This window comes from Lithobates pipiens, unplaced genomic scaffold, assembly GCF_037356315.1.
Source record: "Lithobates pipiens isolate NorthernLeopardFrog02 unplaced genomic scaffold, aLitPip1_a1.2 Scaffold_25, whole genome shotgun sequence".
In the NCBI taxonomy this organism is placed as follows: Eukaryota; Metazoa; Chordata; class Amphibia; order Anura; family Ranidae; genus Lithobates; species Lithobates pipiens.
This window is the reverse complement of record NW_027507787.1, coordinates 130,205,265-130,229,460: the sequence shown is the minus strand read 5'-3', so window position 1 is coordinate 130,229,460 and position 24,196 is coordinate 130,205,265. Positions and strand designations below refer to the sequence as shown.

Here is a 24,196-nt window from a genome sequence, read left to right as displayed (position 1 = left end):
GCAAGGATTATAACAATCTTTGGAAATCATGGAAGAAATCCATGTCTGTGTCTCTGTACTGAGTGGGTCTAATGGGAGTGGTTTTATAATCAGTCAGCTGCAGGGCCTGTTCAAAACAATAGGTCATCGGATATGCCCCAGTCGATGACCTATTGTGTCAAAATGTGTCGGGTGCGCTTATCTTGTGCTTCCCACGTTGCTTTTATATATATTTCATGTGATCACATTTATTTGTCACATCAGTTTTTATGGAAGAAGTGAATACAGTTTTTTGTGTTTTTTTACCTGCAACATCGGAGTTCTTTTCCATATTTCCTATGCTGTACTGGATTCACATCGCATTCCTGTGGATTTGTCCCATCGCAAGATCACTGGTGTGGATAGGTGCTGCCTTTTTGATGGCTGTCCTTCAGTCCCGACTACCTGGATCCGGCTTGGTTTGGTTTTCCCTTGCGCTAGTGGTTTTAGCACTACAAGCTCGTATGATACATTGCCATATGGTATTTGTATCCAACACATCTGGTAAGAGTGTTTCATCTTTCCATATGATTTCCATCCTTTTGAGATCCATTCAAGATCTACTGTGATTATACTATCTTGGCTATTAAGTCATTCATCACCTGATTGGACTATCTAATCTGTGGGACTCTTGGTTATATTGTTTTTTTGTGGGTGACACCCTACAAGGCCCTGCATGTACAGTTATTTATTTTGAAGGTTTTAGTTTTCACCTTCACGGTTGTCACTTTTGATTTCATTATCACCGATTGAGTTTATCAACTTTTTTATCTGGATGAATTAGCACTACACTATTGTACTGTATGCATCTTTGGACTTTGAGCATTAGCAGCTTTTTTTATTATTTTTGGTTTTAGCGCAGTATTTTTCCACTTTCACACTGCATTTATAGAACACGCGGCTGCAGATTGAAAAGGAAAAAGTTATTTTTAATAACATTCAAATACAATAGGACTTGTATCACACTTGTACACGCTATATTATTTCTATCCCCCACGAAAGTGGAGTTAGCCTTTGTACCCTGCAACCCAAGGAAGACAATTTGCTTGCAAATGCAATAATGAGTTCACAAAGGTTTATGGAACAATTTATTATCATTTAAACAAAAAACAGTTTAGGACTTTAAATGAGGCACGGGTTAGCGCCTCCATCCCGGTATAATGCAAATTTGAAAGGAAGTTGGGACTTTAAATTGAAGCGGCTGAAGTGTGGAGGTCGAGGTAAAAAAAGAATTTAATTGAATTCATAACAATGTATGATACAGAGTAAATTCATACATACATACATACAATAAAAAAAATTGTAATAATATATGACATCAGGGTATATGTAAACAGTAGATAGTATGTAGAGCAGCAGCATGGCCTAAAAGTGCCTACTATCCACGTGTTAGGTTAATTTTCAGATGTCTATATGCCCTGCCGGGACATGCACATCTGGTACAGCCAAGAATATACTTGGTTTATTGGTGTATGCCGCTAACAATTCTATTAAGTATACAATATATGACATCTCCGGTACAAGTCTCATGGTTATACATGAATACTCATGCCTTTTAAACTATGCATGCCTATGGCTCTGGTGGTGATTTGCATTCATGTGGTTGCTGGCAACATTGGTGATGTTGGTGGCTTCTTTTCCTCACCTACGGGAGCTGCGATGCACATTGTGTGCTTCTCTCCCTCCTCCCTGTACATATCTTTTATGTCCGGGAGGTTCGGGTGGTTGCCCCTTCGTGCATCGGTGGCACGGTCCTCGCGTCATGTGTGTCACGCCGTTTTAGGTGCCATCACACCGACACTGTGAGCACGATCTGCGCAGCCATAATGGGGCTAGCGGCCGGCGCCAATCACTGGGAGGTTCCATCAGCTCTAGTGTCGGCGCCCCCCCCCCCCCCCTGGCTCACGCACGTGGTGTTGGCAGCGTGTATTTAGGCTCTCCCAGTCGGAGATGGCAGTTTACACAGCCGGTCACCTCCTGGGGTTCCTGCACACCAGTTGATTTTTCACTGGGTGTTGCATGGCTCACAGCAATCGGGTAGGTGCAATTTGGTCCTGGGTTCACTTTGGCTGCCACCCTTATGTTGCTTTTTTTCCCACCTTAATAAAAAAAAATTTAAATTTTTTTTATCTTTTACACTACTATTCACTTGCTTTATGTTTCCACACTCCTATGACATTATCCAGCACTCTGTTCACTCAGGTTTATTTACGACACATCCCACACTTTCACCACACTTCCCATCCTTATCATATTTTTGCAGGCACACTACAACCACCATATACGTTTACACATCACTTTTAAGTTCATACCTATATTTATTCAATACCTTTTAAATATTTTGTTTTTAGAGACATTTTTATTTCCACACAAAACTTCCCATTATTATTATACTTTTGTAGACCCATTATATTTACCATATATACTTATGCACTACCTCTAAGCTTATTAATACTTCTTAATTACATGTTCACCTAACGCTCATTTATACATCCGTTTTTAGATACATCTATTTGTTGACCCATATACCAGCGCTGTCAGTACACGGAGTTCATCCTCACACCCAGGCATTTTTTCACTACAACCGTTGCTGCCCAAATATGCCGCCTCAGCTCCCGGGGGGGGGGGGGGGGATTTGTGCCTCCGACTCACCATGGGCCAGTTGCTGCTTGCTGCGCTCGCTGCCAGGGTTGGTAGATATGCTTGGCTAATTTCTTTTTAAGCACCTTATGTATTGTATCTATTCCCCTCTATATAGAGTGTGGTTTACTATATCTGTACATTTTACAGGAATCTGTCGCATCTGCTCCTGATGAGTGGAGATATATCCACGAAACGCGTCGAGCTACATTGGATGCTACAGTGATATCTATTATATCCTGACGTTGTCATCAATATTAATTCAGTACATTTATGTTTATATTATGTGATTATAGACATAGGTACCGGATATGTCGCCCTGAGGCACTTTTAGGCCATGCTGCTGCTCTACATACGCTTCTTGATTGATGCGTTTTTACATATACCTTGATGTCATCATAAACATATTTTGTGCCAAATAATTGCACACATATACATATATATATAAAAATATATAAATTTACTCTGCATCATACATTGTTATGAATTCAATTGAATTCTTTTTTTACCTCGACCTCCACACTTCAGCCGCTTCACTTTAAAAGTCCCAACTTCCTTTCAAATTCAATTTATTATTATCATTTACAATGATTTAAGTAGAATTATCTTCAAAAGTTTTTAAACTGTTCAGCTCCTCATTGGACAAAGTCTATGTAAGTACCACAGGTACTTCGTCCCACAAGGGGTAGAACATTGTAAAAAGTTGTAATGATAGTTCTTTACACATAAGCCAAGAACATACAAAAGAAGCACAATGTGTGAAACGTCATCACCCCTTGGTCTGTTGATATAGTCCTGGTGGCAATCTTTCAATAAACCTGTTGGATGGATTTTGGTGTGCAGCTATTTTTTCTATTTGGTCTACCATTAGGATACTAGAGAAATAACTGTTGCAATGACTTTTGAAATCATACGTGAATAAAGTTATAAATCAGAAATTTTAAGCAACAATAACCTTTAGAAACCGTTACATCTGGTTAGGTTTTTAATTAGTTTAATGGCATGAAGATTTAAAAAAAAAAAAAACACAACACCACAACAAAAAAAAGGAATGCTAAACTTTTGAACGCTACTGTACAGAAAAAGTAATTTGGAGGGGGGGGGGGATTTTTTTTCCTACTTGATACAAAAAGAAACAGGTTAGAGGGCAAACTCAACAATTTTTTATTTTTTTGGAAGAGTTTTAAATGTCCTCTAAATGCATATACTGTAAATGCAGGTTTGAGGTTTTGCAGTCCCATTGGGAAAACACAAAAATGTAGCAATAAAGGCACAGAAGGTTGCTCAACACATATGCAGTCCCTCGCGTTTACAATCACTCAGAATCTAACGCAGGCATTTCGTGTCTGTTCTGCATTTTATAGTTATCACATAATCAGAAAGGCCAGAGCTGAGGGGAAGCTGAAGCCATATGTAAATCTGACACTGCCAAAGGCTTCCATAATTAATCACATACTTATGGAGAGGCCAGGAAACATGGGTTGCTGTGTCACAGGCCGACAACGGGACCTTATGAACCTGCAAAATTGGACCACCACGCTTGACATATTTGTTGTGAAGTGGCATCTTTGTGCTCAGCGCAAGTCATTGGCAAAGCTTTTTGAGTGATTCTTGTGAGTAAATGGGCATTTTCTTGCCATGGCTCTGTAAGCATCCTTGTTGGCTTTTCTAATCCAAAAGAGCAATAGAATTTTTGCAGGCTTGTTGTCCTTTGTTGCCAGCATGCTAAATAAAAAGGGCTTTTTAAAACTTAAAAATCATTTGACAACTAAAAATATGGATTTTTTTTTCTTCAAAATGAAGGCAACACAATATTTGGTTTGACTGATGCATATAACTGAAGTAACAGCCACTAGAAGAGTTGCTACTAAAACAAAACATTTTGGAGAAACCACAGGTTCAAAAGAAGCTCTGATCAATCCCAGTATTACTAGCGAGAGACCCTCACATAGAAAAGTTTTTCATAGACACAGGTCTGGATTTTGAGCTTTAAAAAAAAATAAAAAAAATAAAAAAAAAACTGACAAGCAAAGGTTTTGAAAGCTAATCTTTTTTTCTCAAAGACACCCCGTGCTGCCACCTGGGCTTTGGGTGCACCAGCAGTAAGACCTTGATCCACACCATCCTGAAGAAATTCCAAATATGATGGAAGGCCAAACACTTCTGGTACCAGGGAAAAAATAAAAAAAAATAAAAAACAGCTCCTGCCATAAAAAGCTCTGGTGACTTTTTACCTACTGGGTAAAGTGGTAATGCATCTATTCCAAGAGCATTTGTTCTGAGATAAGAAAGTTCCTACTTGCGAGTTTGACCGGCTGGCAAGCAGATCCAACTGTGGGGCACCTAATGTCCCTACTATCACAAGGAAGATTTCCCGATTTAGAATCTATTCCGAATCCTGAACCTGGTGTTGATTCAAGCAGCCATGCTACAAAAACAGAGGGCCCCTCTGAAGCGAATTGCTGAAAGAGACAGAATTTGCATTTCCATCCAGGTGGCAATATGGTTTACCAGAATGTATAAAGAAAAGCTGCAAGTATCCCCTACCTGTTTAGCTTTGTCACTCTGATAAGATTGTTTCACAGAATCGGAAGATGTTGACTGCTTAGGTCCTAATGTAAGATCTGCAGTGCTGCCACTCCAAACTGTCTCCAAGAGAATTTTAAAGAATTTTATAGACTTGCCCTTGGATCAACAGCTTCAGGCTACTTTCCCAGCCATATCTGGTCCACAGACCCAGATAACTTGCATCATTTGTGCATTTTATGGAAATCTGGAAAGACCAAAAAGATATCTTTTCACTGAGGGAGAAGAATCAAGGCAGCAGACAGACGACAACCAGCAGTTTGAATGAATGAAATAAATACCCAGTGCCCCAGCCACATCCTCCCTACTTGTGTCCTTGTATTCTGACAGTAGGAAGACAGCTTGCATCCGCATTTCATTTCCTCAAAAGATACTACAAAAAGACCAAGGCCAAATCTCCTCCCGTCTCACTAGTAGGTGAAACTATACTCCCCTTCCTCTACTGAGACGTCAGGTGAGGAACAGCATATTCAACTTTTTTCCTTCTCAGAGGAGGTGGCAACTGAACTTGCAGCTTTAAGAGAAAATGCACGTACCACTCTGAATAGCTGAGATGCAGACCATTCACTTGTCACGTTACTAAACTTCTACATGAAAGCAGAAAATTGCCACACTGCCAACATCAGAACACACTTCTAACAAAAAAGGCTTTGCATGTATACATTACAGCTGCCCCAGATTTTCTCAACTAGAGGCAGCAGGTAGACTAGCAAGGGTTCAGAAGGAAGGCTCAACAGATAAAAGCTACCTATAAAAAGAAGAGATGGCAGCATAACAAAAGCAAAAAGCAACTTCCAGGGAAGGAAAATACCAAGGAACACAATGTACCCCCTAACCACCACCAAACTAATATAGCAACCCACGTAACAAATCCCCAGTAGGAAGGACTCAGCACCACTTAGACATCCTGTTCCTCTGCGTTTTGGACGGTAGCAGCAAATCCCCCCACACCATCTAGCCCAGAGGTGTGCCATTCAGAGCCACCAGAAGAGACTTTGAGCTATTCAAACCCAAGGGCTGGGTTGCACGCCATGTCCAAAATCCTGATCACAAGCACCAAGACGCCACCAGAACACATCACAGGCCCGTCTCAAAAACCCAAGAGGAAGAAGTGCTCCACAGCCAAGGGGATTCAAAAGTTAACTCCCTACGACGACGAAGCAGGCAAGATCCTGAAAGGAAAGAGGGGAACCCTCTGATCAAGGCAAAGCATACCGGTTATCAACAGTAGGACCGCTGACCCAATAGCCATCCAGTCAAGACAAGACAAACATGTGCTGCTCCTGGACAGTAGTAAACATAACCTAAGAACCAATCATCTGTTAGACTGCTGTCCAGGAAGAGGAGGTGGAAATGTTTCTTATTCTTCTTCCCCTCAAGAATAGAGCAGCGAGGGTTTCAAATAATAGTCCAGTTTATACTCATGTCTTTGCCTCCACTAGAGAGAATTTCAATCACTTGCAGTCCCAGAGACTCGGGTGCCCTGAGCACAGAGAAATCCTCCCAGTAGAGGTGCAAATAATATAAATCCAACAACGGTTTTTAATCCTTCTCCACCCAACCATTAAAGGTTGTTTTATTGACAACTTAATTCTCAGTTAAGAGAGATTGCAGTAAATACATGTAAGTTGACTTCAAACTATGTGAACACCTCTGGAAAAAAGCTACTACTATATATGCGTTGAAGGCAATTATCCCAACATTTTATAACAGACACAGCCATAAAGACCTACATGGATATAACATTTTTTGCTAGATGATGGAAAGTTGAATCACCTCACTGCTTTATTACCTTTCACATGCAACATAATGTCATTACATTTTAGACAGAACAAGGTTACCCTCTTTTGCCAACTCCTCCACAGGAACAGCCCAGCAAGAGGAGGGTGACTACATTGTTAAATTAGGCCAACTCAAACATCTAAAAATAATACTCATGCCTTAGCTGTGGTAGAGAAACCCAAAATATATTTTATGCTGGTCTTCTAGCGACATACAGTATGTGTTCTAACCCACAATGGAGGGTTATCCTTTGAAAACTGTGAAAAAAAGAGAGTCCATAAAAGAAGAAAAAAAAAATACACTAAAAACCATGATATATACAGGAGTTGGACAAAAATATGGAAACATCAGGTAAAAACAAAAATTGTTATCCAATACGTTGTTGGACCCCCTTTGGCATCTAAGATGGTCCGAATTCTCCTGGGAATTGACAAATATAAGTCTTAGATGGTGACTAATGGAATCACATGCCGTTCTTCATGCAAAACAATTTCCAGTCCCTGCATAGATTCTGGAGGTGGAAAACTAGCCCGAACCCTGTTCTTCAAAATGGACCATAGTGGCTCTATGATATTGAAAATTTAGCGACTGATGCTCAGGTAACGTGCGAGTCTTCATCTGCATGCTTGTCAAACCACAATTTGACAACACCAGCTGTGGGAATTGGAGCATTATTGTCTTGGTAAATGGTACTGCCTTTGGGAAACAATTATAACCAGAAAAACAGTCTTGTTTTTATCATACTTGTGAGTATAATACTGCTTTAATAAAGAATGCATGTCTTGGAAATTGCACAGTGAGTGATTTGTTCCTATCTTTATATACGCTTCCCTGATGACTGAGGTTTAACATCTTACTGGCTGAATGATCCGGAGATTCTAATAATGATCCATCCGGAATGCGGGTCCTCTGAAGGGAGCCCATTTCCATACCCACAGTGAAGGGTTGGCTCACTAATGCGTGGTTAGACCTGGTAACAGGGTTCTCTGTGTCTGGAAAGAATGCATCCTTCACATTATGGTGGAACACCATTTGGACAGAATAAGTACGTGTGCAGCACCAATTTTGTCACTGGCATTGGACTTGGGACTATTTTTGCTTTTATTACTAAATATTTCTTTGTGCCACATTTGTGGATCTGACACCTGAGGGAACTTTTCATATGTTAGCACTAATACATAGTAGGCAAGGTTGAAAAAAAAAAAAAAAAAAAAGGACACGTCCAGCCTAATGATTTGGTTGCATATAATTAATCGATGACTGTACATGTAGCAACATATGTGTATATACATTTTATATGCACTTTAATATTGACGGTGTGGGAGTATTGCAACAAATGTGCTTAAAAAGTACCTTTTAATCAATGCAACAGCACAACACTTCTCTGCTTTTAGCCGCTTCGGTTGTTATGGCTGGATAGCCAATCGTCCACTGTAAAAAACGGTACCGGGATGATGCCTGCAGGTGCGGGCATCATCTCGGTATACCCCCCGGAAGCCGAGTACACACATCTGCGTACGCTTTGCAGGAAGGGGTTAATCCAGTTTAATGTGTCTAGTGTTATTTTTAGGTTTGGGGTTTATGCTCCCTACCATCTCTATTACATCATTTCCGCTTTTAAAAGCAAAACATGTAGTGTTTTCATATTTTTGTCCAACCCCATGTAGATATAAATATATATATATATATATATATATATATATATATATATATATATATATATATATATATATATATATAAAAAATTATTTTTATTTATTTTTTTTTTACACACACACACGATACTCCTTTTTGAGCATCTATTTTTTTTTCAGCCGAGCCTTTTGTATGTATTTGCACGTAATGTTATTCTCATGTTCACAATGTGTTAATAGACATTTGCACCCAAGTGTGCACAATTTTGCATGAGGCATAAATTACTGACCAAAAATGCAGATTTAATTTAAAAAAATATATAATAATTTTGAAAAATACACAGTGCTTGTTTATGCGTCTGTGTGCATAGGCACATAACAATTAATAGGCTGTATTTTAGCTCAGTAAAAAAATAAAACTGTACCGAGCTTTTTCAAGCTGCAGTGTGCAAGAGGCTATATACATACACACTATGTATATATTCACATATACACGCAATCACGCATATTCTGGTTACTAAAAATGACATGCAACATAATACTGTAATGGAGACTTTGCAAATACCTTCTATGCTCTTCTGCTCTTCTTCCTTTATGTCCTAACCAGGAATGAAGGGTTCTCTGCTTGAGAACTGTAAAGCACAAAAAAATAGACCATTACATAAAAGAAGACAAACCATGCACATTTACATTGAAGAATTTCTAACAGAAACCTTTCCTTTTTCTGAAATAATCACAAACTGTGGGAGTCTTCACACTGAATGAAAGTAACTTCAGAATAAAAAAAGCTAAGGAAAAAGGCATTCAGGAAGTAAATCTTGTGCTAACAAACATTTAACCTACAAGCAAAAAGGTCAAAGACATAACAAAACTTCAGGAGGAGTTCTGTTCTGAAATGAAAGTAAAGAAAGACATCTTGTGAAGCTGCAAACGTATACACCCAATTACTGACACGTATGAATCATAAATGTTCAGAGGATAACTATATATAGATAAGGCACAATATGAATCCAATTACCCCACAGTCACCGTTTAACTAGGACATGCCAGAAAATAAAGTTATGAGTCGACAACCTTACAATCTGCACAGATGAGAATTTCACTTTTAAAAATGTAGCTATTTTTTTTTTTTGGGGGGGGGGGGGGGGGATAAATTGGGCAACAAAAAGGTAAAAAAAAAAAAAAAAAGTATATCTGTATCATATACAGAATGTATTCGGGATGAACAAACTAAAGCAGAACTCCACTCATACAGGTAAATATTTCACCTGTCAAGAGATAGGCAATTCCAGTTCAACCCGTTTTGCTGTAATCAGACTTGTCATGTGACAGCCAAATCGCCAATTTGCAGGATGTTTGTTGCACAAGAACAACAGTTACTTTTATCAGCTGAAAAGTTTGGCAACTCAAAAATAAATAAAAAAATAAAAACTGAAGCTGAACAAGAAAATGTAGAATAGATTATTATGGTTTTGCAGGGGGTGGAGGAATTCAAAAAATGCTCGTAACAGAATTATAAATCCTTTGGCAGGTAGAGCAGCTTCCATGTAAGTATTTTAACTGTGCAAGAAGACATTTGCATGAAGCCAATTTGTGTGAAGTAGAAAGGAAAAAAGGGGAGGGGTTTAGATCCAGACCCTCCAAGAAATAAGTAAAATCAAACAAAGAGCAAAAAAGTACAATAAATTAAAGTGGAAGCCCAGTCATATCCCAACTATACATAAACCTGCTCCCACCCCCAAAGCGTAATCTTACTACGCTGTAGTGAGGAAAGACATCTATACTTTCCTACTTTGGGGGCTTCAGGGGAAAGGAAGGACAGCCGACAACAAATACATCGCCCAGGCCCTGCAGCCGTCTTCAGCAATCTCTTCACTGAAGCCGGCCGCTGGAAAGATCATGTGACCAGACCACCCTCAACATAGGTAAGCAAGTATACACATCTGTCCTGTTAGTAGGTAGAATAGGCTTAGAATCGGGGTGGGAGCAGGTTTAAATATAGTTAAGATTTGACAGAACTTCTACTTTAAAAAGGAGGAGTTCTGGGCCTTGTTATGCAAATCAGGCAGCTGCTGGAGCATTGGGAACACGTTACACATTTCACCCTAAAAACGGGTGGAACATGTAACTTGTTTCCAAAGGTGATCTTATCCTTTACTAGACTGTGTAAAAAATTTATATAACTAACCCCTTTTTTAGCCCACTCTGCTCCAGTCACATAATTTTTTTAAAATAACAAACATGGCAATGGTTTTGCACACAGCAGCACCGATCCGCCACTTCTCAGGTCCCCCGCCGGCGCTCTAGGCTCCTCCCCCCATAAAAAGGGCCTATGGGGCACTCATGTGGGCTCAATCTCAAGATATAAATGGAGAGATCCCCTTAAGGGAAATTACAGTACCCCCCGGTACAGCAGCACCTTTAAGGCAAACCATATACGAGTAAAAAAATATATACAAATGTATTCACAAAAACAATACAAGTTTACAAAACAGTATAAAGATCCATACATAAAGTCTATACACAAAAGACGTTTTATGTGGTCTTATATGTGAACTCCAAAGTGCCTCCAATACATATAAGACCACATAAAATGTCTTGTGTATAGACTATATGTGTATGTATCCAAGCATTGTTATATGTATGGATTTTTATACTGTTTTGTACATTTTGGATTGTTTTTGTGAATAAATTTGTATATATTTTTTTTACTCATATGATTTGCCTTAAAAGTCCCACTGTACCTAGGGGTACTGTGATCTTCCTTTAAGGGGATCTCTCCATTCATTTCTTTTGGGATGTTGGCAACTTGATGTTCTCCTTTATGGTTCATTCCTTATGCAATCCCAAGACATAGTCTATTGATATGCACAGTTTGACTCGACCATGCCCCTTGCTCTGTCATTACAGGCTATGATTGACAGCTGCTCCCACTGATGCCTCACTCCCGAGTGAGGAGAAAGAAAGCAGAGAGAGCCACTGCTTTCCTGCACAGTGCTGGCTCGATATCAGGCTCAGGGTTGGCGAAAATTAGCACACTGCTTTAACCCCATCCGGACGGGCTCATGACGATATACGTCGGCACTTTGAAAAGGGATATCGTTATGCCAGCAGCTAGCTGCCATAACCCCGGTATCCTCTTCTTCCGTGAGCGGTCCGGTTTCAGATAAAAGTGGTCAGATTACAAACTTTTTTTTTTTATTATTGCATTTTAGCGCAAATGAGAGATCTGAGGTCTTTTTGACCCTAGATCTAATATTTAAGAGGTCCTGTCACAGTTTTTTCTATTACAAGGGATTTACATTTTACATTGCTTGTAACAGGAATAAGTGTCAATATTTTTTTTTTTTTTTTTAAATAGTGTAAAAATAAAATAAGAAAAAAAATATATTTTTTTTTGTTTTTTTTAACGCGCCCCCTCCTGCCAAGCTTGCATGTAGAAGCAAACGCATATGTGAGTAGCGCCCGTATATGAAAACGGTGTTCACATCACACATGCGAGTTATCACCGCGCTTGTTCGAGCGGGAGCAATAATTCTAGCCCTAGACCTCCTTCAACTCAAAACATGCAACCTGTAGAATTTTTTAAACATTGCCTATGGAGATTAAGGGTAAATGTGTTTGTCACCATTCCATGAGCAGGTGGTATTTTGAGGTCTTATTTTTTAATGCAAAAAAGGTGTATTTTTCCCAAAAAAGTGCGCTTGTAAGAACACTGCGCAAATACAGTGTGACAGAAAGTATTGCAAAGACATAAGAGGCCCGCCCCTTATAGTTACATAGTAGGTGAGGTTGAAAAAAGTCCATCAAGTCCAATCTATGTGTGTGATTATATATCAGTATTACATTGCATATCCCTGCATGTTGCAGTTGTTCAGGTGCTTATCTAATAGTTTCTTGAAACTATTGATGCCCCCAGCTGAGAACACCACATGTATAATGGAATTCCACATCCTTGCCGCTCTTACATTAAAGAACCCTCTGCGTAGTTTAAGGTTAAACCTCTTTTCTTCTAATTTTAATGAGTGGCCACGAGTCTTGTTAAACTCCCTTCTGCGAAAAAGTTTTACCCCTGTTGTGGGGTCACGATACGATATGTGTATATTGAAATCATATGCTCTCTCAAGCGTCTCTTCTCCAGAGAGAATAAGTTCAGTGCCCGCTACCTTTCCTCATAACTAATATCCTCCAGACCCTTTATTTGCTTTGTTGCCCTTCTTTGTACTCGCTCCATTTCCAGAACATCCTTCCTGAGGACTGGTGCACTGAACTTGACAGCATACTCTAAGTGCAGCCGGACCAGAGTCTTGTAGAGTGGGAGAATTATCGTTTTATCTCTGGCGTTGATCCCCTTTTTAATGCATGCCAATATTCTGTTTGCTTTGTTAGCAGCAGCTTGGCATTGCATGCCATTACTGAGCCTATCATCTACTAGGACCCCCAGGTCCTTTTCCATCCTGGATTCCCCCAGAGGTTCTTCCCCCCGTGTATAGATTGCATTCATATTTTTGCCACCCAAATGCATTATTTTACTACATCGAACCTCATTTGCCATGACGTTACTGCCCGGGGGCATGATGGCATAAAATGCATTAAGGTGAAAAACCTCAAGGGTTTACAACCCCTTTAAAATGACCAGGGAATGCCAGGTGACAACCACAAAATCAAATAAAAAACACTGAAATATGCAAAAGGGAAGACAGACACATAAAACAAACCATTGGCCTGGCATGCATTTCTTTTAAGACCACATCTTGTATGAAGTTCAGTTTTGGACAACATGTTGTAAGAAGGGACGCGTGATTAAAGAGAAAGCACAAAGGCAGGAAACTAAATTAATATCTATTTATAACAAATTAACAGAAAATGTGACATGGAGAGGATCTAGTAGTCAATGTATGCAAGCATATCCAGGGTCAAAATAATGATTTGGCTGATGAACATCCAGTCTCAAGGACTGTATAAAGTACATGAGACATCAGCTAGGAAAGAAGGACAGTAGATTTACGATTAGTAAAGAAATATAATGGCAGTTTCAAAGGCATGATTCATCTGCACTCTCCTGCTCTGTATGACTCAGTAAGAGACTGAAAGCAAACACTTTCCACTATGCCGTCCATTAGCGTTCTGGAACACCAGCATTATAGTGAATCACATATTAAACCTGGAAGGATTGCACTTTTTGTTGAGTAAATTAAACACCTTTATAGTTTGTTCCATTGTCCTTTGTTCCATTGTCCCATACGTAGTTATGTTTTTACATCTATAGGTCCAGAAGATCATGAACTGCCAACTCACAGAAAATACTCCTCCTCTTGTGTGGCTGATAACTTCTGTCAAAAGAGGTTGTGTAAAAGCTACAAGTGTGTTCAAGGAACACTTCTCATGAGAAAAATGCCATGGCTGGCCTTGTGAATCTCCTTATGAAAATTCTATTCTTGGTTTCTGTTATGTACAAATTTGTTTAAAAAACGAATCTTCATTAATAAGTATTCACAAGGTACAGAGCGGTTCTTATTGGCGCTGTACGCTGTGCTCCAAGGCCATCTGGTGACAGCCATCAAAAGCACAGTGGCTACCCGTGCCTTATTTCTGGAGTCCCATTTAACAAAACAGTAAAAAAAAAAAAGAAAAAAAATAAATAAAAAAAACACACAACACTTGCTAGTTGCTCTGTAATAAACGAATATATATCACACTCTTGTATGCATACGTCAATAGTATACAACTGGTGGAGTCAACTAAAATTTAACAGTGCTCTGACAGATCCTCAATGATATATACACACACATTATATATATATATATACACATATATACATACACACACACACACACACACACAATATATATATATATATAATAAACATTACCACCATAGATAATAAATAAATCTGAATTAAAAATCAAAAAAGAAGGCCGGCACGGCTGAAAACTAAGAGTAACTACACAGACATGAACACAGATCCACACCCATGGCTTGGTACCTTCTATGTACCGGTTCAGATCAAGAATATAAAATTCCTTGTCATTCCATATCCAGTACACATGAACTCTACTCTGAAGAGACTCATGGGAAAGAACTGGGACTGTAGGAATGGAGCTGGAAGTGACACAGCTGAGTGGAGGAATCGAGAGGAGCAGATTTTACATATGAAGGTAGTATCGAGTACCTGTGACATCCAAAGATCTGGAAAAAATATTCTTTTGCCCACATTGGTGGGACACAAGCGCTTGTAGACCATACTTCATTGTATGGTCACTTATCCCAGGTGGGATCACATCTGGTGGAGGGTGAATAAGTCACTTGGAGTGTAACTGCCACTGACTGGTGGATTGAGATAAGAAGTAGGCGAAGTTCTGACAACAGTGAATATTGTTTTCTCATCACTATTGCACCTTAATGTGAAGTGATTTTTGGGACTTTATTTTATATCTTTTATTGATGTTTAATTCACATATATTTATTTTTTTGTTTATCTATGGTTATAAGTTTTACACCAGTTTGTTAATATGTCATTGAGGATGTGTTAGAGCACTGTCAAATTTTAGTTGGAAATATTGCGAAGTGTGGCATCAGTTGGTTATTAGACATTGCACAAATACACATCCACCACTCCACTGGATTTAAACATACAGTGGTATTACATAGTGTAAAAAAATATTGTAAAAACAGTCTTCATTTGCATACTTGTTATGGGTCAGTGACTCAAAGCATTAAAAGCAAGAAGACCAGGTACCGTAACTACCATTTTCTAAAAAGCTATGTCCGTTTTTAAACAGATAGCACCGGAGGATCAGGAATTGCCAACTCCTCTCCATAATTACTAGCACATCTAAAGCATCCTTGTTCTCCTACTCATTAGATCCATTCATCACCCTGCATTTCATTAGTCATAGAGCCCTTTTTATTGCGTGCCAGTAGCAAAAGAGATGAGCTGACAGTTCTCCGTGGGACCAGAAGACATAAGTCACTCGAGTCACATTTTTACGTTTTGGATACTATTGTTCGAACAAGCTTTCTGTCTGGTTTTTGATTCTTCTATTGACCACACTTGGAAGATTTACCTTCAACTTCCTGTGATCCTTGTACAAGAATTAAGAGCATGGTAGTGCCTGGGACAGGAAGGCATGGACCGATTGTAAAAAATGTTTAACTTCTAGAGAGATTTCTACACACCATAGACAGGAAGTCAAATTCCACCTAAAACCCCTCCCCTTACTGGGATTACCTCAGTTTTGTAGCAAAGCAATACACGTGTAACCATAAAGAGGGGAGAGGCCTTTGTGTCCCATGATGTACTCCAAGAAAAGGATTTTACAGGTAAGCTGGTATAAAAATCCTATTTTCTTTATCGTACATCATGGGACACAGAGCCACAGTAATTACTGTATGGGATGTCAAAGAGCAATGCTATCTGAGGGGAGGGGGGGCACCAAAAAAAGTAGGGTGCAATTAGACCTGAGAACCTAAACTGCTGCCTTCAGCACACTGCGCTCAAAAGGTGATATCCTCATGCCTTCTTACATCCACCTGATAAAATCTGGTGAAGGTATGGACTGAAGACAGAGTTGCGGTCTTGCAGATTTGAGCCATGGAGGCTTGGTGATGCACTGCCCACAAAGCACTAACTGCCCTGATGGAGTGCGCTTTGATTTGAAAAGGTGGAACTTTCCTCTTCAAACCATAAAGCTTGAATAATTACTTGCCGGATCCATTTGGCAATAGTGGATTTAGACGCCTTTCTAGTGTCCTTTCCTAGGACCTTCAGGCAACACAAAACATCTGTTTTCAGAATCTGAGCAGTCGTCCTTCAAATAGATTTTGACTGCTCTCACTACATCCACAGAATGTAGTGACTTTTCTTCGGTAGAACAGGGTTGCTGGAAAAAAATTAAGATAGAACAATATCCTGGTTTAGATGAAAACCTGAAACCACCTTTGGTAGAAAGCTAGGATGAGGACGCAACGCTACTCTATCCTAGTGAATGATTTAAATATGTCTCTTTACAAGAAAGAGCCTTCAACTCTGATACCCTTCTTGCAGAAGAAATGGCTACCAGCTTCTAAGTCAAAAGGACCATGGGAATATGTCGTAGCGGCTCAAAAGGCAAATGCTGACAGAACTAAATTAATTAAAGTCCCAAGGGTTCAGGGGTGCTCTAACCGGTGAATTAAGCCACGTTACCCCACGTATAAAGCTTCGGACCAAAGAATGCAAAGCAAGTGGATGTTGAAACAATACAGATAAGGCCATGACCTGGCCCTTGATAGTGCTCAAGGCTAGCTTCATCTCTAACCCCATTTGCAGAAAGGCAAGAATTCTACCCATGACATACTTTCTGGGATGCCAACCCCTGGATTCACACAAGGAAACATATGCCCTCCAGACTCTAATGACTCTGGAAGCTGGCTTCCTTGCATTAATCAAGGTAGATATCACTGAGCCTGAAAGCCCACAATTAGTCAGAATGTGTGTTTCAATAGCCAAACTGCAAAATTTTGCGCTTGTAAAGTAGGATGGGAAACTGGTCCCTGCGATAGCAGGTCTGGATGTGGTGGTAGGGGCCATGGGGCCCCTACCACCATCCTTACTATTTCTGCATACCAAGATCTTCTGGGCCACAAGAACCACCGACTTCTTTTCCTGCTTGATCCTGCAAAAAAGTCGAGGTAGTAACAGAATAGGAGGGAATACATAAATCACTGAGAACTTATCCCACGGGGTCACCAACGCATCTATTCTGGATGCGAATGGATCCCTTGTCCTTGACACCAGGTTGACGACTTTGTTGTTGAACCTGGATGCAAACAGATCTACGTCCAGGATCCCCCATCTTTGGCATATAGCCAGGAAGATGTCAGGGTGAAGGGACCTTTCTCCCTTGGAACAACTGCTAGCGACTTAAGTAGTCCACCTGCCAGTTCTCTACCCCGGAAATGAAGATTGCCGATATGCATGGCACATGCTTTTCTGCCCAGGTTAGGATCTGGTTTACCTCTCCATGGGCTGCTTGACTTCTGGTGCCCCCTTGGTGATTGATATAAGCCACTGCTGTGGCATGGTCGGATTGAATGCTGACAGAATTCTGCAACCTGAATGTCCAGGGCTTTAGGGCTAGGTACGCTGCCCGAATCCCTAGAATGTTGATGAGCAAGGACATTTCGGTTCTGGACCATTTTCCTTGGACAGACGCCTCTTCTAGGACTGCTCCCCAACTGAAAGGCTGGCATTTGTTGTTACCACCTTTCAGGTAAGAAGGATTTCCCCTTCTGCAGATTTTCAGATATCCTCACCAACTGAGGCTCTCGCACACTTTTGGCGACAGACGCATTAGAAAAATCTAGTGCTTGGACCTTCTTGTTCCAGGCAGACAGGATACTGTTTTGCAGCAGTCTTGAATGAAAACGAGCATAGGGAACTGCTTCAAATGAAGCCACCATCTTCCCCAACAAACTCATACAAAAGGTGAATAGAAGGACCCTTCTTTCGCCCTGACCACCTGAACCAGCTCCTTTATGACGCTGATCTTTGCCTGGGGTAAAAACACCCTCTTCTGGGCTGTATCTGTAACCAGACCCAAGTACTCTAATCTTCTTACTGGCTTTAAAGAAAATTTCTCTAGATTGGAGGACCCAATCTAGGTATTGCATGTAGTTGACTGTGGTGATGATGCATTGGTCCAAGCAGGCTACCGACCAGTCTATCAAGAGCAGGTCATCTAGGTCCTTAATCTGGACCGAGGAAGGGCCAGAAGTTTTGTAAACACCTGAGGTGTTACAAACCAAAAGGCAAGGCTACAAACTGAAAATGAAGTTTTTCTACTTCGAAACGCAGATATTTCTGGTGAGCAGGGAAAATAGGTACATGCAGGTATGCATTTTTGATGTCGACTGATGCCAGAAGTTCTCCTCCTTGTAGGATGGAGACTACTGATTGGTTTGATTACATGCAAAAAGAGTGGATACTCAGGAACCAGTTTAGATCTTTGAGATCTAGAATGTGTCTGACATCTCCATTTGGCTTTGGCCCCGTAAAAGGGTTTGAATAAAAACCCAACCCCCTGCTCTTCCATGGGGAACAAAAGTCGGTCTAATGCTTGAAAGAGAGACTTCTTTTTCACTTTGTGGACATTTGACCTGAGGAAACGAGGAGACAGGAATTCTCTGAACTTAAGTTTGTAACCTAGAGCTATTATGGAGAGACCACACATCTGTCTTGAAATTCCTGCTGCCAGACCCTTGAGAACTGCAGAAATCTTGCCCCCACTCGAACGAGCGGGGACGCCCCTTCATAAACAGGCTTTAGCGTTCTGTCTTTTGCATGGCATTTCGGCTGACCAACTTTTCAACCATAAGATTCTACACATATGTACCAACCCGAGCATAAGGCGAGAGGTTAGAATAGAATCTCTGATTGCGTCAATTGCAAGACACAAAGCTGCTGGCTTCCACTTGATCCCTCGGAAGAGGAATCATCAGCCTCTTCACGGTCCCGAGGGGGATTCATCTTCCCTCGCCCACTGTTCCTCTGCTTGAGGATCCTGGGTGAAAGAAGGGGACCTAAAGCTTTTTCTTTCACTCTGTGAAGATGCAATTAAAGCCGCTAACCTTTCCTCCAATCCAAATTATAGCTGAGGAGAAAAACTCCTCAGTTATATAGACAGGGGCAGAAACGTTGGAAGTAGCCCCTGATGACTCTCTGACGAGCCTCCCTAGGCCTTTCAGGGAGGATGATGTTGCAGAGGGCAACCCCTTTATGGTCTTGTCTTTTGAGGTATTTGTACATCTCCCTCTGGTCATAGTGCTAAGCACAAATGTAGAGGTACTACCAGAGAACTACCGGAGAACCGCCGTAATAGGAGCGGTATGAAATGCCGCCGACTGGCTAATGCTCCCTCTGCCTCCTGGAGAGAAGCTGTCCAAGTGGGGGACATTCAAGAGAAAAAAACCTTACTTCCCACGTCTTACCTGGGGCTTGGGCTGGAGGAACGTGCAGCTTGAATGACGCAGAGCGAGACTGAGGAGCATGGAACAGGTACGTGCTCTTGACAGCCCCCCGGTGGTGACTTTAGGCATGACAACATTTACTTTTTTTGGCACTTGGTGTTTACGAATTAAAATCCATATTATATACTAGAAAATTACTTGGAACCCCCAAACATTATATATATATATATATATATTTTTTTAGCAGAGACTCTAGAGAATAAACCGGCGATTGTTGCAATATTTTATGTCAAGCGGTATTTGCGCAGTGATGTTTTAAACGCAACTTTTTGGGAAAAGGGACACTTTCATGAATTAATAAAAAACAGTAAAATTAGCCCGATTTTTTTGCATAATGTGAAAGATAATGTTACGCCGAGTAAATAGATACCAAACATGTCACACTTTATAATCGCACGCACTTGTGGATTGACGACAAAGTACGGTACCTAAAAATCTCAATAGGCGACGCTTTAAAAAAAAATTACGGTTACCAGGTTAGCGTTACAGAGGAGGTCTAGTGCTAGAATTATTGCTCTCGCTCTGACAATACCTCACATGTGTGATTTGAACACCGTTTACATACGCGGGCGCGACTTCCGTATGCGTTTTCTTCGCTTCGCGATCTCGCGGGGACGGCGGGCGCTTTAAAAAATTGTTTTTCTTTTTTTATTTATTTTAAAATGACTAAATTGTTTTAAAAAAAAAAATAATAATTTGATCACTTTTATTGCTGTTACAAGGAATGTAAACATCCCTTGTGACAGTAATAGGTGGTGACAGGTACTCTTTATGGAGGGATCGGGGGTCTAAAAGACCCCCCCCCACCCCTCCTTTACACTTCAATGTATTCAGATCGCCGAAAACGGCGATTCTGAATACCGTATATATTTTTAAAACCGGCGCCATTGGCAGCCGAGTAAACGGGAAGTGACGTCATGACGTCGCTTCCGTGTTTACTATGAGGAGACTGGAACAAAGCCGATTACGGCTTCGTTCCAGTTCCTCCCCAGCAGCCAGAGGCATCGCACATGGAATCGGTGCTCCCGATCGAACGGGAGCACCGGTAACAGCAGCGGGAGGCGGCGGGAGGGGGGATGTCCCCTCCCGCTCCTCCGGCATAACAGCCGAGCGGCTTTTAGCCGCATCGGTTGTTATGGCTGGAAAGCCAATCGCCTGCTGAAGAAAACGGTACCGGGATGATGCCTGCAGGTGCAGGCATCAACCCGGTATAACCCCCGGAAGCCGAGTACGCAGATCTGCGTACGCTCGGCGGGAAGGGGTTAAAGGAGAAAACCCACAAGAATTAGACAAATTCCTTAGGAATCTCCCTTACCTTATCCAGCTGCAGGGTTCTGTGGTAAACCAGACAGACCCGATCTTCACCACTCACAATGGGCTCCGATAAAAAACCTTCAAGGACCAGGGCCCCTTTTTATTGGGGGATCCACACCCCTGGACTTGTAAAGCACCCGGCCGGGAATATGGCTGAAAAAACCAAAGCACTGGATCCTGGGGTCCAGCTCTCTAAAAAGAGAAGCGTTACAGGCAAAACCTTGTTTCTTCCACCACAAGGCCCGAGTACCATTCAATTAGGCCTGAAAAAAAAAACACTTTGAATGGATCTGGTTGCATGGCTTGCCCCAGCAGGATTTCTCCAGTGGAGCTCAGCACAGCACATCTATACTTGTGACCAACACTTATGACACTGGCAAAAAAACTGAGGTACTCCTGGTAAGGGGAGGGGTATTGAACTGCCTGTCTAGGGTGTGCCATATAACCCATACAGTAATTGCTGTGGCTCTGGGTCTTGTGCTGTACGATAGTAACCCACTTTTAAAACATCCGTTTTGCCACGTTTTTCAAAATAGAGAAAATTCAAAATGCTTGTAAATGAAACGCAGGTAACCAAGTTCAAAAGCATTTGGCGCTTGAAATGCCTCTAAACTCAGCTTCTGAACCCATTTTTTTGCGTTACTGCCTAGTAACGACTGTAAACAGCCCTGTGTACATGTATTGATAAGAGAGGAGAGTTCAGGGGCAGCTGAAAAAAATGCCCAAATGTTCCTGGCTCCTGCTGCTGTCAATCAAATCCAACAACGGTGGAGCCGGGGGGGGGGGGGGCTGAGTCCTGCTGTCTGTGTCAATAGATGCAGCAGCAGGATACGGGAGCGCACCCCCAAAAGTGCCCCGAGGGAGAGCGGCTCTTCGACGGGGCACTCGAGAAGAGGAGGAGCATAAATCCTTCACTTCTGTGTTATGGCACCTAAGCATTCTCTGGCAACATAATGTGTGGACTTTTACATGAAGCACATGGGATATGAACCATGACAGGGAGCCAATGTGTTTGGTAATGTACTCCACCAACCAAGCAAAGGTTACTAAACGTCAGTATAAGACCCTTTTCACCCTCGGAGCGCTTTTGCAGATGCTACAGCGATAAAAAACAGCTCTTGCAAAGCACCCTGAAAGAGCCACTTTTCACACTGGAGCGGTGCGCTGGCAGGATGAAAAAAAAAAAAAAAGGCCTGCTAGCAGCATCTTTGGAGCAGTGAAGGAGCTGTGTGTATACTGCTCCTGCCCATTGATATTAATGGGGCAGCGGCTTACTCGGCCACTAGCGGGGGATAAAACCACCCCGCTAGCGGCCTAATACCGCCTCTAAACTTAACGTGGAAGTCCAGGCTATTTCTAACTAGGCTTACATTGGCTCCCAGCCCCTGTCTAAATCCTACTAACCACCCTATACAACAGGGATATGCAATTAGCGGACCTCCAGCTGTTGCAGAACTACAATTCCTATGAGGCATAGCAAGACTCTGACAGCCACAAGCATGACACCCAGAGGCAGAGGGATGATGGCACTTGTAGTTTTGCAACAGCTGGAGGTCCGCTAATTGCATATCCCTGCTATACAAGAAAGATGCTTATACTTCCCTATTCTCAGGCGCTCCAGTATCATCACATGATTGGTTCCCAACAGTTTCAGGGGGGGGGAGGAGAAATTGCCAACAGCTGCAGAGCTTGTGCGGTGACTTCGCCCATAGACTTATGGGGAAGCCATTGTCAGCGCTCTCTCTCCTCCCCCTAAAGCTGCTGGGAGATGACCATGTGACCGAATTGGAGCGCCCTGAGAATAGGGAAGTATAGGCATTTACCTTCTACAGGGTAGGTAGTATAGGAGTTAAAAAGGGGCAGAAGCTGATGTAAAATACACCTATTTTTTAGTTTTGGATAGAGTGGGGGATGGATTAGAATCCCTGTCAGTTTTTATTGCTTGCCCCCCCCCCCCCCCCCCCCCATTCTGATTTGTCCAGTTTACCATTAACATTTGAAAAAATAAAATCCCAAATTTTGGGTCGTCCCCAGAAAAGTAAGAGATGGGAAATCTTCCAACAGGGACACCATTTCTGGTGACCTGAGGGACCCTATGGGATTCCCTTAATTTGCAGGGATTTCCTGTTTTGGCTATGAGACAGGAAGTGAAGAGAAATTTCCCCAATGAGTAAAATAAACTGACGGGTTATAACCCTCCCTTACTCTATCCAAAATAAAAATAGAAAGCTTTGCCTGTAGGTCTACAGTAAGATTACTTGGGAAGGGCCTGGAATTCCAATGCAAAGTATAACTAAAGGCATAGAGTGTAGATGGATTAGAACACCTGTGTCCCCATTGGGGAGATTCGCCCTCTTTATTTTTCCTGTTTTATAGTGACATAGTAGGTGAAGTCGAAAAAAGACCATCAAGTCCATCCTATGTGTGTGATCAGAAGTGAAAGTAAATGCCACATTTTGGGTCATCTCCAGAACAGTAATCGAGGGGAAATCTTCTAAAGAGGACACCAGGGATCCCCTCACTCTGAGGGATTTCCTCTCACTTCCTGTTTTGGTGATGGGACAGGAAATGAAGGGAAATCTCCCCAATGGGTACCATATGGTAAGAAACGTGCCAGGGGTTATAACCCGTCCTTGCTCTATCAAAAAAAAAAAAAAAAAAAAAAAAAAAACAGTTCTAACTTTGGTTGTACTTTAGGAAGGAGCTTTATGGCCATAGCCTGGCCCCAGGCTGAGCAGGGGAGTCACGTGATTGGCAGGACACAAAGGCAGGTCACGTGTGCGGGTCACTCTCCTGGGACAAGGGAACGGGCGTCACGTCATCTACACACATGGCAAGGGCTTCACCTCTATTCCCCACGGTGCTGCTGGGGCCCCGGCTTCCCGGGGAACCCCTTTCTGCCTCGGAGCCCTCGTCAACTGTCTCTGGCCCCTGGATTCGGACTCTTTTGCTGAGCGGTTCTTCTACTACGTCCACCCCAAACACCGCACTCATTGTTTCACACAGGCCGCCGGGAGTCGCGTATTCATCCTTCAGGCGGCACTTTCCCCCTCACTGACAATCACAAACAAATCGCCGCCTCTCTCTCTTTCTCTGCGCTTTTCCTGGCAATCTGAACTTTGGTGACGCCCCCCTAACCCTCGACGCATGCTCGCTACATGACGTACGCCTGCGCAAAGACCGGCTTGCCTCGCATTGGTTGCTCATGACAG

General features: G+C 41.8%; 1 protein-coding gene across 5 annotated transcripts in view; it reads right to left on the bottom strand.

Moving 5' to 3' along the window:
- PARG (poly(ADP-ribose) glycohydrolase) overlaps positions 1–24,130 on the bottom strand; it is a 175,052-nt gene extending 150,922 nt beyond the window's left edge. Inside the window, exons 1-2 of one of the 5 annotated variants that reach the window (XM_077454874.1) lie at positions 23,831–24,130; positions 9,226–9,292 (exon numbers count right to left, since the gene is read on the bottom strand). In XM_077454874.1, coding sequence (XP_077311000.1) covers positions 9,226–9,292; positions 23,831–23,978 — 215 coding nt within the window. In that variant the 5' untranslated portion in view covers positions 23,979–24,130. Of the gene's footprint in view, positions 1–285; positions 490–5,205; positions 5,385–9,225; positions 9,293–9,373; positions 9,493–23,830 lie in introns of those variants that run through there. The other 4 variants (XM_077454878.1, XM_077454875.1, XM_077454876.1 and 1 more) reach the window with 4 other exon arrangements.
- Positions 24,131–24,196: the final 66 nt, after the last annotated feature.